The sequence below is a fragment of the Symphalangus syndactylus genome, chromosome 13 (assembly GCF_028878055.3).
Source record: "Symphalangus syndactylus isolate Jambi chromosome 13, NHGRI_mSymSyn1-v2.1_pri, whole genome shotgun sequence".
Lineage (NCBI taxonomy): Eukaryota > Metazoa > Chordata > Mammalia > Primates > Hylobatidae > Symphalangus > Symphalangus syndactylus.
Window position 1 is genome coordinate 39,435,519 of NC_072435.2, and position 17,688 is coordinate 39,453,206.

A 17,688-nucleotide genomic window follows, 5' to 3' on the forward strand; every position below is an offset into this window, starting at 1 on the left:
CACGTCTGGCTAAATTTTGTATTTTTAGTAGAGACGGGGGTTTCACCATATTGGCCAGGCTGGTGATCCTGACCTCAATTGATCCACCCACCTTGGCCTCCCAAAGTGCTGAGATTACAGGTGTGAGCCACCACGCCGGGCCTACTCCTAGATCTAAGCTGCCGTCCTGTCTCCACTTGGATGATATCAGCAGCCCCCACACTGGCCTCCTTCCGGTCTCCCATCCCCTCAGTGGCCGGAGGGAACCTGTTCAAATGTGAGTTGGGTCAGGTTCCTCTTCTGTTCTGAACCTGTGTGGCGTGCCCTCACTCAGAAGGTGAGTCAGCTCAATGCCCCAGGTGCCCTGTGTTCACCCCTCTGTCAGGGCCTTTGTCAGTCCTTCTGCCTGGAGCACCTTCCCCCTAGGGATCCATGAGACACTGCCTTACCTCCTCAGTGGTGGCCTCCCCATCCACCTAAAGTGTAAGCTGCTGGGTCCTCCCCTGCTTGGACGAGTCTCTGGCACATTGAAGGGGTGCACTAAATATCTGCCAAATGGGCCGGGTGTGGTGGCTTATGCCTGTAATACCAGCATTTTGGGAGACCAAGGTGGGAGGACTGCTTGAGCCCAGGAGTTTGAGACCAGCCTGGGCAACCTGATGAAACCCCATCTCTATAAAAAATATAAAAAACTAGGCTGGGCATGGTGGCTCATGCCTGTAATCCAGCACTTTGGGAGGTTGAGGCAGGTGGATCACTTGAGGTCAGGAGTTTGAGACCAGAGGTCAGGAGTTCGAGACCAGCCTGGCCAACATGGTGAAACCCCGTCTCTACCCAAAATATAAAAAATTAGCTGGGTGTGGTGGTGGGCACCTATAATCCCAGCTACTTGGGAGGCTGAGGCAGGAGAATCGCTTGAACCCAGGAGGCAGAGGTAGCAACGAGCCAAGATTGCACCACTGCACTTCAGCCTGGGTGACAGAGGGAAACTGTCAAAAGAAAAAAAGCCGAGTGTGGTGGTGTGTGCCTGTAGTCCCAGCTACTGGGGAGGCTGAGGTGGAAGGATCACTTGAGCCTGGGAGGTCAAGGCTGTGGTGACTTGCGATCATGTCACTGTCACTGCACTGCAGCCTGGGCAACAGAGCAAGACTGTCTCAAAAAAAAAAAAAAAAAAAAGAAAAAACCCAAAACCCCAAAAAACCCTGTGGAACGAATGAATGGAAGAGTGAATGAAGATCTGGGCGGTGACAGCCGCTACTCTAGTTTGGGGTAGGGAGGGAGATTTCCGGTTCCACCCTGTCCCGCCTGTCTGCGCCCGCCCCTGTCCCTTCCTTACCCTTGGCAATCTTGATGTCCAGGGCTGTGCGGATCAGAGCCATGAGGGTGGAATTGAAGTGGACGGTGTTGTCATCTGCGACGGGCAGGTCCATCCGCAGAAGCCGCTACAGAAAACCCAAGGCAAGCGCAGTCATTCCCAGGCATCCCTCCTGGGTCTCCCGTGAGCCACGCCCGCCCCTACCCAGGGAGTCCCAGGAAGAACTCTGAAAGCTGTGGCGGCTGAGGTGTGCCTTACTTAGGTTACCTGTCCCAGTACTCGGTTTCTCTTGGTGGCCCGCAGGGAGGGCACAAAAGGCTCTCTTGTACTTCCGGTCCCCTGCCCTCTCCTTTTTTCCCCCACCTGCTTGACCTGAGAGCCGGCATTTCCAGGGTTAGCCTCAATCCTTGTCCCACCCCCGCCCTGCCCCAGAGTTCTTCTGGGCGGCCCCGTTTCGGTCTCACCCCAAAGAAAAAGAGCACAAGCTGGATTTGAGCAGTGCGTGCAACAGCCAAGGCTAAGGGGGCCAGGACCACAGCCGCTGGTGGGGGGCGCCGCCGGCTCCCCACACCCAACCCCCGGCTTGGCCCAGACCAGGACAGAGCAGATGGGCACAGACCACATCATTCCTCTGAGAAGCAGCAGGCAGGCAGCCCCCCACTGACGGGGCAGGCCCCTCGCAGGCATGCAGCGAGGCTGTGACACAGAACAGCACAGACAGGGGCACATGCAGACGGAATCTCGAGACTCATTCATAGCTCCGTGGGAAGTGTATCTCAGGGGCATGTCCGGATCTTGGCTCTCTGTGCAATGGCAGGGGGAAGGGGTGAGGGGCATTCCTTTCCAGCCCAGGGAAGAAAAGATTCCCCATGTCCCAGGCAGGGGCTCTGTCCACCATGCTTGGTGGCATGGGAGAGGATGCTGGGCTGGTGTGCACCAGCCCAGGCTGAGGTGGCACAGAGAAGGGGGGTGAGGGCGACTTGGGTGGGGATTCAGACACACGTGGGCAGGAAACAGAGTTGAAGATGGGGAGGGGTATGGTAAATCCAGAGCAGGACACTGGAGGGGACACTGGGGGCAGGGTGGGGAAGGAGGTGGGAAATACAGAAACACACATAGACTGGGCCACTGTGCACAGTTGTGCAGGTTGTACACTGCACAAAGGGCTCCCGTCTTGGAAATGATAGATTTATGTACTTATTTATTATTTAAAATATTTTTTCTTTTTGTAGAGATGGGGTCTTGCTATGTTGCCCAGGCTAGTCTTGAACTGGGCTCAAGTGATCCTCCCATCTCAGCCTCCCAAAGCACTAGGATTACAGGCATGAGCCACCACGCCCAGCCCCCGATTTGTGTATTAAATATAACAGCTTCCCAGCTGATCGAAAAAAAGTGTCTTGTTCTCACCACATTGGTGGGTTCCAACAATTTTCCAACAGACATGTTCTGTGGAAAGGGTGCCTTTTTCAAATTTGCACAAAGTTGTCTTATGGACCCATGGTGGTCCTGCACAAAGACCAGGAGAGGAAGGGCTCGCCCTCCCTCTCTTGCACATGCGCACACATTCATCTAAGCAGAGACTGAGAGAAGCAACTTGAGGAAAACTGTCGGGGGGGGGGCGGGGGGCGCAGAGCGACAGGTGCCAGGAGAGGCTCATTGTCTGAGATGCTAGTGGGACAACCTTGTCCCCGGCTTTGATTGAGAAATGAGGGGAGACATATAGGTTAGGTGAGGAGGGGTGCACAGAGGAAGGAAAGGAATGAGGTGGGGAGGCGGCAACACGGGGCGGGTACAAGTGGCGTTGATGGAATAGGGACGCAGGGAAGATCAAGGTGGATGGAGAATAGGATGATGGGGTAATATTTTTTGGGTGGGGAGAATCTTTAAAGGCCATCCCTGAACTTCTTGTGGATGAATGGAGGGAACAGAGCATCTGTCCTTGGGCACCAAGGGAGATTCCAGGACAGGGATCTGGAGGGGTGGCCCGGCCCAGCCGCTTGGCGGCAGGACGCTCGCTCTCTCAGCCAGCATGCACCACCCCCCGTCGGCCATGGTGCCTGCCCGCCCCAGGCCCCGCCAAGGCAGCGTGCATGGCCTGCATCAGTGTGCCACCGTCCAGGGGTCCAGCTGCGGCCGCCTGCCCACTCTGGAACAATGGAGAGGCATGTTGGGGTGTCTTGGGGGGATTAGGGACGGGAGCTGGGGACGAAACTCCAGGGGAGGGAAGGGAGGGGAAGAGAGGTTCCTGGTGCTCCTTGGAAGGTCTCGAATCCCCAAGGCCCTAGGTCAGAGATCAGCTTCAGGTGTGCGTGGCAGGGGCGGGGACCTGGGGACTTGAGGCACAAAAGATGGGACCGGGACCTCGCCTGCTTTTGGGGGCTAAAGCCCCTCTCTGCAAGGCGCCTGCCCCAGCCTGGGCATGGGGGCCGCTCTGGGTGGGCAGAAGTGGGAAGCGTGGGTTTTGACTCCCTGAAGAAGGGTGTTTGTTTCCAATTTGGTACCTGGGAGACCAGGTGCAAGGGGACCTGGGCGCTCCCCTCCCCCTCCCCCCGGCGTATCGGCCATAATGGAGTCTCAAAACACGAAGACACTCATCAGAAAGGACGGACACAGTGTGCTGCTTAGAATCAAGGGATGGTCATGATCAGTTTACTCGAGAAAAGAAAAAAAAGAATCAAAAACAAAAAAGGAGAGAAATGCTGGAAAAAGAGAGTCGGCCGGGTGTTTCTGGTCAGCACTAAAAAAAAAGAAGAAAAAAAAACCCCAGTGCCTGGACGTCGGTGGTCGGCAAGGGTAGTCTACCTTGTAAGCCACTCTGGCCGGACACTTCTTCCCCAGACCCAGGGGCGGAGACATGTGTCTCAGCATCTGATACATGTCCAGGTAAGGCATGCGGCCCCTGGCAGCACCGAAAATGAAAAAAACAAAAAGAAAAACAAAAAAACAAAACGGGAATGGGAACAGAGAACCAAAGGAAGAGGGGTGGGGAGGAACAGAAGAAAGAAAAAAGAAATCCACACGAGCCGAAAAAATAGAGAGAGAAAGATGCAGAGAATGATAAAATAGATATTTCAAATCAATGGAAAAGAGGAGGAAAAAAAATGGAAGAAAAGGTCATTAAAAAAAGATTACTTCACTGCTCGGGAGCAGGGAGAGAGAGAGAAAAGAGAAAAGTCAGATTCAGCGTGGGCTCTGAGCTATAGTTCTGGAGGGTTGCAGAGGGGAGGGGGGAATTCTCACTTTGGAAGACGTAGAGCCATGCTTTTGTTCATTGCCTTTTTTTTTTTTTTTTTTTTTTTTTTTTTTTTTTTTTTTTAAAGAGACAGGGTCTCTCTCTGTCGCCTGGGTTGGAGTGCAGTGGTGTGATCATAGCTCACTGCAGCCTCCACCTCCTGGGCTCAAGCAATCCTTCTGCCTCAGCCTCCCAAATAGCTGGGACTACAGGCATGCGCCACAATGCCTGGCTCATTTTTTATAGAGAAGGGGGTTCTTGCTATGTTGCCCAGGCTGGTGTCAAACTCCTGGGCACAAGCGATCCTCCTGCTTTGGCCTCCCAAAGTGCTGGGATTACAGGCATGAGCCGCTGCGCCCGGCCGTCACTGTCATTTCTACAGTTGGGTCACGTTCTCTGGTTTGGCTGAGGCTGGTCTCTGAGGGGGCCTAAGTGGGGAGCAGGGGCCAGTGCCAGGGAGGGGAGGAGGGCTAGGGGCTTTGGGAGGTGAGGGGTGGAGGGGGAGAGAGTGGAGGTGATGGTTGGGGGAGAAATGCAAAGTTACAATCCCCCAGGGGATGTGTCTGATTTGGGGTGCCGTGGAGACCCCAGGATGGGCAGCTTCAGCTAAGAGCAAGCAAAGATGGCTGAAGGCTGCAGGGAAGGAGGAAATAATGTTCCATGCTTTATCGAGTCTGCATGACTGCATTCTGTTGGCTAAGAGAGTTTTCTAGTTTAATGCAAGAAAGAGAGATGGCTCTGTTTTTTTAGAGAGAAAGATATATATATATATATGAAATATATATATTGAAGAACCCCAAGCCACACTCATTCCATGGATGCTAGCAGGTTTTAGTGGAAGTCAAACCTTGCAAGCAACCCTATGAGGACATTTCTTGCCTAAGCCGAGAGGGGGAGATATTACTCGTAATAAACTGTACATATCCTTATAATGAATCCGACCGCTGAAAGGAGAAGAAAGGGGGTTAGTGCAGGCAATGGGTTCACACAGGCTCCCTGGGCACACGGTGAGGTCATGATGCCCGAGGCTGGGGTCTCCCTGGCTTGAAGGAGTGGGAGAGACATGGGACAAGTGAAGGTCCCCAGTACATTCCCAGACACTGGGGAGACCCAGGGGTGTAGGATTTCAGTCGAGTTCTGGACTGCAGGGCACCTCCCCTGGGGCTCTCTCTGCATCTGCCTCCTCCACAGTCTACATGGGCTACAGGGGTAGGGGGGCTTGTGAAATAGAGGCCTTGGGGACAGCATCCAACTGCTGTGACCTAAAATCAAAAGAGGAAGAGTTAGGAACCAGCCAAAGCCCAGCCCCAGACCCACGGCTCTCCCCAGCCTCTCGGTCTCATGGAGGACTTGTTTGAGGCTATGAGAATAGCCAAGACCACCTCCTGCCCACCTTCCTCGTGGGGGCCTCCTCGCTGGTGCTGAGGCCAGAGGAAGATGGGGCTTAGGCTGCCGAGGGCCCCCCAGTAATGCTTCTTCAGGCCCCAAGCCCAGCCTGAACTAAATCCTCAGTTAGTGGCTGGTGGGCTCCAGGTATTCGGATAAAGCCTCTGAGTGTCCTTCAAGGCTTGGTGTTGGGTGGGCACTCAATACACGTGCACAAGGTGGAACCCACCCTCTGAGACCATTGCCCATCAGTGGAGAGGGACCCCTCTGGTGTCTACCCAGATGGGAGCACCCACTCCCTTTGTGGCCACAAAGATGCAAGGGCCCCTGAGGCTCTGCGTCCTCCCCTGGCCTGTATGTCCTCTCACTCCAAGGTTCACGGGTCCCAGTGGGAGCTGAGTTCTGCTACTCTGATGTTGCTGCCAATCCTGTCTGCCAAGGGTAGGCCAGCCCTCCTCCCCACACTCTCAAGAGAACTGAGGCTGGGATGCTGTTGGTTTTCTCCCTGGAGCCTGGCTAATGCATCCTCACCATCTGGAGACTTCACAGTGAGAGACAGGAGAGACTCGTAGGAGGAGAGGGCACTTCAGGACATCTCATGGTTGACGCCCTCCCTCATTTCCCAGAAAGTCCAGGGTTTGGGCAGGGTTGGCACCCTATGTGTTTAATCTGGGGTATGCAAGGGTGATGATTCTTATATCTTCTCTCCTGACTGAACTTGTGAGACCCCCGCTAGGACCCCAGGAGCTCAGTGCTCCAGAGTCTGGGGCCTGACCTAGCCCATGTTCCAGTTCCAGGGAGAGGTGAGTATTGTGGCTGGAGGATTCGGGGTGACTTCTTACCAAGCTGCGGGGTCATACTCGGCCCAGACACGCACGTACTCATCCAGGTGGTGGGGGCCCAGGATGGAGGAGTCTCGGGTGAGGTACTCAAAGTTGTCCATGATGACGGCGACAAAGAGATTCAGCATCTGTGGGGACCCCGGGGACCAAGAGAGAGTGGGGGCAGAGACCGAGGGAATGAACGAGTAAGTGAGAAGGATACAGACAGACAGACAGACCCAAAGACGTACACAGAGGCCCAGATGGAGAGAGGGATAGAGAGAAGATGGGGAAAGAAAATGAGACAGAGACAGAAAGAGATTGGGGAATGGAGAGGTGATGCTCACTCACACGAGGTCCAGTGAGAGAGAGATCAAGTGGAGCGATGGGGAAGAGGAAGAGACAGATGGAGAGAGAGAGATACAAAGAGACAAAGACTGGCTGGGCGCGGTGGATCACGCCTGTAATCCCAGCACTTTGGGAGGCCGAGGTGGGCGGATCACTTGAGGTCAGGAGTTTGAGACCAGCCTGGCCAACATAGTGAAACCCTGTCTCTACTAAAAATAAAAAAATTAGCTGGGTGTGGTGGCATGTGCACCTGTAATCCCAGCTACTTGGGAGGTTGCAGCTGAAGAATCGGTTGAACCTGGGAGGTGGAGGCTGCAGTGAGCTGAGATCTCGCCACTGCACTTTAGCCTGGGCAACAGAGCGAGACTCCATTTCAAAGAAAAAAAAAAGACAAAGACCAAGAATGATGGAAAGAAACAGAGTCAGTGAGAGGGAGGGGAGGCTTCTGAAACGGGGACCAACACCAAGAGAACCACCACGACCCCAAATCCTCCCACATCTGCCCCCAACAAGGCCAAAGTGGGGTATTTCTTCCCCCGCAATTTTTTTTTTTTTTTTTTTTGAGACAGGATCTCATTCTGTCACCCCGGCTGGAGTGCAGTGGTGTGATCATGGCTCACTGCAGCCTAGACCTCCAGGGCTCAAGTGACCCTCCCACCTCAGCCTCCCAAAGTGTTGGGATTACAGGCATCAGCCACTACGCCCAGCTGAAATATTCCATTGTGACTCAAATGGGGGAATTCTGTCCCCCAACTCCCAACCCCACCCCCACCCCCTGGGGGCACCTGGCAATGTCCGGAGACATTTTTGGTTGTCACAACAGAAGGAACAGGTGGCGTGTGCTGCTAGCATCTGGTGGGGGGAGGACAGGGATGCTGCCATACACTGCAGTGCACATCATGACCCCACCCCAAAGAATCAGCCACCCCCAAATGTCAACAGTGCTGAGTTTGAGACGCTCAGGGTCACCTGATCCCAGGCTGGTTCAGAGAAGCCTTGGAGGGAACAAGCCTTCGACACAGCCACATTCCAGAGAAACCCACTCCCCTGAAAGGAAGCCAGGCTTAGGGAGCCAAGAGGGCCCTCACGGTGTCCACAGACTCACCAGAAACGAGCAGAGGAAGATGAAGGAAACGAAGTAAAAATAAGCAAATTCATTGCCACACTCTCGAGTCAGGATGCCAGAGTTCTTATCACACGGTTTCCCGCTGAGGCAGGAAAGCATGATGTTGTGCCAAGCTTCCCCGGTGGCACTCCTGAGGACAGGGAGAAATCAGAGACTTGGGCACCCAGCCCTGACTGGGCACCAATGCCTCCCCAGGAGGTGGAGCACACACGTTAAGCACTTAGGCTCTGGAGCTGGCCAGGCAAGCCCCAGGTGGACCACCTCCTTTTACTGGGAGCTGAGAGAAGGGAATTCACGTTCTTGGCTGTGCACTGAAGTCCACAGAGAGCTTTGAAAAAATACCAGTGCCCGTGCCCCACCCCAGCAGACTTGGATGCAAATGGCCTAGGGTGTGATTCGAGGACACTGATATGTTTTCTTCTTTTCTTTTCCTTCTTTCTCTCTTTCTTTTCTTTTCCTTTCTTTTTTTCTCTCTCTTTCTTTTGACAGGGTCTTGCTCTGTTACCCAGGCTGGAGTGCAGTGGCACAATCACTGCTCACTGCAGCCTCAACTTCCCAGGCTCGGGTGATCCTCCCCCCTCAGCCTCCTGAGTAGCTGGGACTACAGGCACACGCCACCACTCCTGGCTAATTTTTAAACTTTTTTTTTGTAGAGATAGGGTTTCACTGCATTGCTCAGGCTGGTCACTGGTATGCTTTAAAAGCTCCCCTCTTGGCTGGGAGTGCTAGCTCACGCCTGGAATCCCAGCACTTTGGGAGGCCGACGTGGGTGGATCACGAGGTCAGGAGATTGAGACCATCCTGGCTAACATGGTGAAACCCCGTCTCTACTAAAAATACAAAAAATTTGCTCGGCGTGGTGGCGGGCGCCTGTAGTCTCAGCTACTTGGGAGGCTGAGGCAGGAGAATCACTTAAACCCAGGAGGTGGAGGTTGCAGTGAGCTGAGATCACGCCACTGCACTCCAGCCTGGGTGACAAAAAGGGAGATTCTGTCTCAAAAAAAAAAAAAAAGCTCCCTTCAGGCCGGGCGCAGTGGCTCATGCCTGTAATCCCAGCACTTTGGGAGGCTGAGGTGGGTGGATCACCTGAGGTCGGGAGTTCGAGAACGGCCTGACCAACATGGTGAAACCCCATCTCTACTAAAAATACAAAAATTAGCTGGACGTGGTGACGGGCACCTATAATCTCAGCTACTCGGGAGGCTGAGGCAGGAAAATCGCTTGAACCCGGGAGGCAGAGGTTGTGGTGAGCCGAGATCGCACCACTGCACTCCAGCCTGGGTAACAAGACCGAAACTCTGTCTCAGAGAAAAAAAAACAAAGCTCCCCTCTATGCAGGTGACAGTCATCTCATACTATATTCTCCCTAGATCACTCTGTTCTAGGTATGCTGGGCTCCTCACAGTCCTCAAACCTGCCAGCCATACTCTTGCCTCAGGGCCTTTACACAGGCAGTCCCCTCGGCTTGGACTGCCCTTCCCCATATACCCACTGACTCTGTCCCTTGCCAATTTCTCTCAAATGTCACACTTTCAGAGAGGCATAACCTGCCGGCCTTCTATTCTTTTTTTGTTGTTAGATTAAAAACATTATTATTATTTATTATTTTTTACTGTGGCAAAATACACACAGCATGAAGTTTATCAACTTAACCATTTTGAAGTGTACAATTCAGTAGCATTAAATAAACTCATATTATTATGCAACTGTCACCACTATCTGCCTCTATAACTTTTTTTAAAAATTAAAAATGTATTTTTCTTTTTAGAGACAGAGTCTTGCTCTGTTGCCCAGGCTGGAGTGCAGTGGCACAATCATAGCTTACTGTAGCGTGGAACTCCTGGGCTCAAGCAATCCTCCCACCTCAGCCTCCCAAGTAACTGGGACTACAGGTGTGTGGCACTATGCCCAGTTAAATAAAAACAATTTTTTTGTACAGACGGGGTCTCACTATGTTGCCCAGGCTGGTCTCAAACTCCTGGGCTAAAGTGATCCTCCCACCTCGGCCTCCCAAAATGCTAGGATTACAGGCAGGAGTCACTGCACCTGGTCCTATTCCCCTTTATTCTTGAATTTTATCTTTTTCCAGCATCCTCTATAATTTGTTTCCTGATTATTCGTCTTCCCCATGGGGATGTTAGCTTCCAAAGTGCGTAAAATGTCTCTTTTCTTTATTTCCTGGTGCATCCTCCTTTTCCAGCAGTGCCTGGCATGCTGTAGGTACTCAATAAACCTCCACTAGCGGAGCTTGCAGTGAGCCGAGATCGCGACACTGCACTCCAGCCTGGGCAACAGAGTGAGACTCCATCTAAAAAAAAAGGGCCGGGCACGGTGGCTCACGCCTGTAATCCCAGCACTTTGGGAGGCCGAGGCGGGTGGATCATGAGGTCAGGAGATCAAGACCATCCTGGCTAACATGGTGAAACCCCGTCTCTACTAAAAACACAAAAAAATTATCTGGGCATGGTGGTGGGCGCCTGTAGTCCCAGCTACTTGGGAGGCTGAGGCAGGAGAATGGCGTGAACCCGGGAGGTGGAGTTTGCAGTGAGCCAAGATCGCGCCACTGCACTCCAGCCTGGGCGACAGAGCGAGATTCTGTCTCAAAAAAAAAAAAAAACCAAAAAAAACCGCGACACTGAACGAGTGAAGGAACTTTTGTGTGCAGCCAAGATGACGAACCAAAGAATCAAGCCTCACAGTCTGTAAGCCTGTTTTCTCATTTGTCAGATAGGGCTGCCAAGAATCCCTTCCTCACAGGGTGGGCAGGAAGATTCAGAGATAATGCCTGGAAAATGACCTTCATGACTATGTCCCAGGGCCCTCTGCTTCTGCCTTGCTAGGCTTCCTGGGCCCCCAGACACCCATTTCCAGCCTCATGGGAAAAGAAGGATAAGAGCACATCCGGCCACCCCCACACCAGAAAAGAAGGAGGAGGGCACGCCCCCTACCGGAAAAGAAGGGTGAGGGCGTGCCCCTGCCAGAAGAGAAGGAGGAGGGCATATCTTCCATTGGAAGAGGAGGGTACATCTTCTATGGGAACAGAAGGATGAAGGCAGGCACCCCACCCCACGGAAACAGAATTATCAGAGCAGGCCCCCTTCTCACCGGAAGAGAAGCATGAGGGCCTGGAAGAAGGTCCGGAAGTTATTGTGCTCAGTGATTTGGAACTCATCTTCATCACTGTCCTCGTCCTCCACGTCGATGCCAATGTTACCAAAAACCTGCAGAATTGGAGGGTGATGACCAGGGGCTGCCATTCCTCCAGTGGCTTCTGGGAAACCCAGTTCAACCTCCATGGCTGCTTCTGTGGACCAGGCTCCTCTGACCCGCCCCTTTCTAAGGGTGGCTGCCCTCTTTGGGAGGCTCTGGGAACCTTAGGGGCACGGCACTCACCTGCATCCCAATGATGGCATAGATGAAGAAGAGCATGGCGATCAGCAGACAGACATAAGGCAGGGCCTGGTGGGAAAAAAGACAATGAAGAAGAGTGCTGGGGGTCCCTCAGCCGCACTGTCTTCCTCCCTTGTCCCAGTGCTCTGCCCCACTGGGTTGGGTGGCCACACGCCATGCCAGAGTCCTGCCGGGGCTGGTGGGCATCTCTGAGGGCTCTAGGATGAGGCCCTTACAGCTCTGAAGACACACCAGGGGCAGGAAGTTTGACAAGAGCCCTGGAGATAACAGATTCTCTGCACGACTACATCACAGAGGCACTTCCAATCTGACTTCCACATTCAGCCAGAGCATGGGGGTCACCTGTCTTCTCAGCCCTGGGACAGCAGCAGGGACGAGGACTCACCTTGAAGGACTGCACAAAGGTCCAGAGAAGAATGCGGATGGTGTAACCCTGACGGAGAAGTTTGATGAGCCGGGCAGCTCGGAAGAGGCGGAGAAAGCTCAGGTTGATGAAGTTATTCTGGGGAGATGGAGGAAGAGGGGTGACCATCCACCCACCCCAAAGGGCTCAGAGCTGTCACCACTCACAGAGGCCCCTACATGAAGCCAACCAACAGGAAAAAAGCAAGCCAGACCCCAAATAAGGAGGGAGAGAGAAAGCACTATTAATGCAATGATGCGGAGGAAAAACTCGAAAAAGGAATAATGTTGGGAGAGAGAGGGTGGGAGGGAGGAAAAGGCATCAACTCAAAAGCATAAGCCCTCCCTGCCAGCCCCACCCGCAATGGGGAAAAGGAAAGAAAAAGAAAGGAGGAAAAAGGGACGGGGATGGGGAAGAAATAACAAAAGAACAAGAAAAAGAAAATATATCCGAATCATCCAATCAGGAAAAAAATCGAGATGGTTTTTGTTTCTCCCAACAACCAAATGCACTGAGACGAAAGGACACAAGCCGGTCAAGTTGCAGAATCTATCACACGTGTACGATGCACAAACACCAGGGCGGGGGTGGGGGTGGAGGTCGCCAGCACGCTCAGGCCTGGTGGACATGTGCGGGTTCCGAGGGCATGTTACGCTCCGGGCCAGAAATGCATCTGTCACGGGACTCACTGGGCACCCTGCCCTGCCCTGCCCTGCCGAGCTGCCCACCCGCTCCTGCCCGCCCTGACCTCACCCCACGGCCAAGAGGAGCAGCGGCTCGAGCCAATTGGGAGAAGCGGAAGAGCATCTTTTCTTACCCCCTTGGCGAGCGGGAATGGGGAGGACGGGAGGGAGCTGGGACTGTTCGGCTGCAGGGTGAGTCCTCGCTGCCCGCTGAGTCGGAGAAGATGCATTTGGGGCCCTTTTCCCCCCTCTCAGGGATGGCTTCTCAGCTTCTGGGGCTGGGTGGAGTAGCACGGGACCAGGCCTGCAGGAAGCAGGAAGCACTCAGCTCCCATGGGTGGGTGAGCTCAGAAATCAGCCCGGGCCCACCAAGGGGCGGGTACTGGGGGCTGGGAGGTGGGGCCATCCCTGCCCCCAGGACCTCCCTGGGTGGCCACTGCCTCTGCTCAAAAACCCCCTGTCTAGTCACTGCTTCTGTCTCCTCCCACCCAAGCTAGAAGAACCAGGGGGCCAGAGAGTTGGAGAGTCAGGGAGGAGACCAGCTGGAGATGGTGGACATGGACTGCTGGTGTTAAGTGGCCATCATGGGGCTTCAAGGGACCTTGGTGGGGGGAGTGGGAGTCTCGAAGTCACGAGTGGGCCAAATCTAGCTAATAAAACTGTTTTGTTGGGCCCGAGCAGTGTTTTTTCATTTGTCCTTGTTTTTAATTAAAAATTATTGCCATTGTTTAAAAATCAAGAGATTTTGCCCACCAATCTGGCTTTCTGGAAACCCCAGGCCTGCTGCGATTGCTCCCTGGAAGCAGGCCACATGCTCTCCAGTTTTCCAGGGTCCTCAGGTTCTAGAAATGGCACTTGCTTTCCTGGTTGACTGGTGTCTGCCTGGCCTCCAGAGGCATTTGAGTTTGAGACCCCAGCCTCAGGCAGACATGGAAACCCTCCTTCACTGGCCAGTACCCAGCAGGGTGAAGGCAGGAGGAGTAGAGGGTCTCTCCACACTAAGGGAAGGGGCTTAATCAGACTTGTTCTATGGGATTTGTAGGATTTGCTACAGGCCACGTAGCAAGATTTAACTTGGTCTAACCTTCACCCCCCATGGCACAGGGTGACCATACAGTCACAGCCTCCCTCCCGTTTCAAAAGTGTCCTAGTTTGGGTGATGAATTATATGGGCATCCTACTTGGTGGCTTCCAGAGGGCTTTCTGGCTGCCAGATCTGTGTCTTGTGCTAGCTTTGGCCTGGGAGCTGAGAGGCAAGGACTGGAGTTCAAGGAATTTCTGAGGCCTCTGGGTTTGATGGCAATGTCTAGGATGCTCTCTGGGACACATCAGTGCGTCCTTAGGCCTCTAGGATGGGGAAGGGGGCTGGGGGATCCTACCCTGACCACACTGGGCTCAATTGCTGTGAGAATGTCTCCAGTGCCTCGAACAAGCCCCAAACCCAGCTTGGCTAACAGAGTCACTCTCTGTGCCCTGCTGCCCTGACCCCCATCCCTGCCTGGCCACCCAGCTCCACCTGGGGATGGGGCCGATGGCTCAGGTATCCCCAGCCCCCTCCCGTTCAACCCCAGAGTACAAGCCATCCCTTTCATGGGGCGGATCATAACATGTGGACTCGGCCAGGCATGCGAAGGCAGGCGGACCCTGGAAGCAGCCTCAGGAGGGGGGTCTGGGGAAGAGCAGGGGAAGCTTGCAACCATGCAAAAAAGCCAGGGATCTGGCAGGGAGATGCGTGCAGAAAACATGCTTCCCTTCTTGGAGCCAAGTGGGGGAGGAGACACATGAGGGAGGTAGGGGTGGAGACGGGAAGGGTTCGGGGCAGTGGGGGAAGGGTACTAGCCTGCCCTCATCCACCCTCCATCTCTTCCTGCATCAGTACCAATTCTTTCCACTGCCCCCAGAACTTCTGACAAGTTCCCTCTTCCTGCCTTCTGCATTTCAATCCATGGCTTGGGAGGTGCAGCTTCCTCTCCTCAACACCTCCCCTGAACTTCCTGGCTAGAATGCGATGGGGGTGGGACACAGCCCCTGGAAGGCATGAGGACAGCATCCTTGTGGTCTTTTCTTTTCCAGTGCTGTGCTCAGGTGTTCCTCAAGCGCTCAGAAGGATATGGAGACCACCCACCTAAGGGCTCCAGAAAAGTCCTACTACTTGTAGACCTCAGCTCCAAGCTCCAGCCCCCACAACACCTGCCTATCTGACTTATTTCAGGATGTCCTAAAGGCACCTCAAACTTGCTATGCCCACACCTATTCTCTTCCCCCAACCTGGTCCTTTCCTTGCACCCGCTCACCTCTATTGCCCAGTATTTTTTTTTTTAAGAGAGTCTCACTCTGTTGCCCAGGCTGGAGTGCAATGGCACGACCTCGGCTCACTGCAACCTCCACCTCCCAGGTTTAAGTGATTCTCCTGTCTCAGCCTCCCAAGGATCTGGGATTACAGGCGCCTGCCACCACGCCTGGCTAATTTTTGTATTTTTTAGTAGAGATGGGGTTTCACCATGTTGGTCAGGCTGGTCTTGAACTCCTGACCTCAGGTGATCCTCCTGCCTCGGCCTCCCAAAGTGCTGGGATTAGAGGCTTGAGTCACTGTGCCCAGCCTATCTCCCAGTTTTAAGCCAGACCCGCCTGCTCCCAGGCACTCCTCAGTTCAGACCTGATCTTTCCCTGGGTCCTGCAGAGATACGTCCGAGAGGGACAACCTTCCCACTGTTCTCTCTCCCCCACTGTCATCTCTTGCTGCGATTCCTGGTGCCCACCTCCAGCCCAGCCTCCTGTCAAGCTGTTCCCTGCCGTGCAACCAGAGTGAGCTTGTCTAGTCACACAACCAGTCATGCCTCCCCTGCTTCCTATCCTCCCAGGCCTTTCCTGGTGCTTAGGAGAAAGCCCAAATTCCACAATATAGCCCCGCCCTCCCCAGCCCCGAGTCCTGTCCCCTTCTGCCTTCTTCGGCTGTCTCCAGGCCAGCCTTTCTCTGCTGTCTTTGCATCAGCCACATTCCCTCACTAGCAGATCCTGACCCCTCACAGGCTCCGTCCCACCACAGGGCCTTTGCATGTGCTGTCCTGGGCCTGGAATGCTCTGTGCATCTCTCTCTGCCTTGTTAATGCTGCTCATCCTTCAGCTCATAGTGCAGGCATAATTTTAAGTGGAGTCAAGGGGTTATTTGACCAATGCCTGCCTCCCCCACCTGACTGTATGTGGCAAGAGGGGACAGTAATGCTGTATGCTTCTGCCCATAATTCCATCTGTGGCACCAAATAGGGGCTCATTAAATGGTGGGTGAATGCATGTGTATTGCCAGCAGGGAAGGGATGATCCCAGGGCAAAGATGCCATTGGGGCATCCCTCTAAGGGCCTCATTGGTGGGTAGGGGAGGGGCAGAGGCAGTTGAGATTTAACAGAACGAGGGGTGTGCAAGGGGCTGAGAAGTGGGGGAGGGAGAGAGATGTGTGCAGTATGTACTGGAATGGGGGTACAGGGTGGGTAGATGTAGCAGAGAGGGCCAGTGTGTGTGTGCATGTGTGCATGACTGTATGTGAGAGACAGAGAGGAACAGTGAATGAGGATTAGAGGCCAGGTGTAGCAGCTCACACCTGTAATCCCAACACTTTGGGAGGCTGAGGCGGGTGCATCACTTGAGGTCAGGAGTTCAAGACCAGCCTGGCCAACATGGTGAAACCCCGTCTCTACTAAAAATACAAAAAGTGGCCTGGCGTGGTGGCACATGCCTGTAATCCCAGCTACTCAGGAGGCTGAGGCACGATAATCGCTTGAAACTGGGAGGTGGAGGTTGCAGTTAGCTGAGATTGTGCCACTGCACGCCAGCCTGGGTGACAAGAGCAAGAATCTGTCTAAAAAAAAAAAAAAAAAAAGAGCGCGCGAGAGAGAATTAGAGAATGAGCGAGAAAAAGAAGAGGTCATGACTATGCGCAGTATCTGTACCTGCAGTGACTGTGTGTGCAGTGTATGGATGCATAGTGACTGTGTGTGCATAGACTGCACAGTGACTGTATGTGTGCATGGACTGTGTGTGCAGTGTCTGTGTGCGGTGACTGTGTGTGTGCATGGACTGTGTGTGCAGTGTCTGTGTGCGGTGACTGTGTGTGTGCATGGACTGTGTGTGCAGTGACTGTGTGCACGGTGACTGTGTGTGTGCATGGACTGTGTGTTCAGTATGTGAGTGCATAGACTGTGTGTGCAGTGTGTGGATGCATAGTGGCTCTGTGTGCAGTGACTGTGTGCAGTGACTGTGTGTGTGCATAGTGACTGTGTGTGCAGTGTCTGTGCAGTGACTGTGTTTGCATAGTGACAGTGCATGCAGTGTATGTGTGCATAGTGACTGTGTGTGCAGTGACTGTGTGTGTGTGCAGTGACTGTGTGTGTGTGCAGTGACTGTGTGTGCAGTGTCTGTGCAGTGACTGTGTGTGCAGTGTCTGTGCAGTGACTGTGTGGGCAGTGTGTGTGCATAGTGACTGTGTGTGCAGTGTGTGTGCACAGTGACTGTGTGTACAGTGTCTGTGTGTGGTGACTGTGTGTGCACAGTGACTGTGTGTGCAGTGTCTGTGTGGGCAGTGACTGTGTGTGTGCATAGTGACTGCGTAGTGACTGTGTGTGGTGACTGTGTGTGCAGTGACTGTGTGTGCAGTGTCTGTGTGGGGTGACTGTGTGTGCAGTGTCTGTGTGCAGTGACTGTGTGTGCATAGTGACTGTGTGCAGTGTCTGTGCAGTGACTGTGTGTGCACAGTGACTGTGTGCAGTGTCTGTGCAGTGACTGTGTGTGCATAGTGACTGTGTGCAGTGACTGTGTGTGCACAGTGACTGTGTGCAGTGTCTGTGCAGTGACTGTGTGTGCACAGTGACTGTGTGCAGTGTCTGTGCAGTGACTGTGTGTGCATAGTGACTGTGTGCAGTGACTGTGTGTGCGCAGTGACTGTGTGACTGTGTGTGCACGTGCAGTTCAAGGCTCCAGGCGAGGGCCTGA

General features: G+C 53.7%; 1 protein-coding gene across 4 annotated transcripts in view; it reads right to left on the reverse strand.

Annotated features, from left to right (window-relative positions):
• CACNA1A (calcium voltage-gated channel subunit alpha1 A) overlaps window positions 1-17,688 on the reverse strand; it is a 308,974-nt gene that overhangs the window by 20,644 nt on the left and 270,642 nt on the right. For 2 of the 4 annotated variants that reach the window (XM_055235695.2, XM_055235696.2), the window contains 7 exons: window positions 12,004-12,120; window positions 11,601-11,666; window positions 11,313-11,428; window positions 8,187-8,337; window positions 6,755-6,882; window positions 4,097-4,193; window positions 1,316-1,421 (listed from right to left, as the gene is read on the reverse strand). In XM_055235695.2, coding sequence (XP_055091670.1) covers window positions 1,316-1,421; window positions 4,097-4,193; window positions 6,755-6,882; window positions 8,187-8,337; window positions 11,313-11,428; window positions 11,601-11,666; window positions 12,004-12,120 — 781 coding nt within the window. Of the gene's footprint in view, window positions 1-1,315; window positions 1,422-4,096; window positions 4,194-5,373; window positions 5,471-6,754; window positions 6,883-8,186; window positions 8,338-11,312; window positions 11,429-11,600; window positions 11,667-12,003; window positions 12,121-17,688 lie in introns of all 4 variants that reach the window. The other 2 variants (XM_055235694.2, XM_063616137.1) reach the window with 1 other exon arrangement.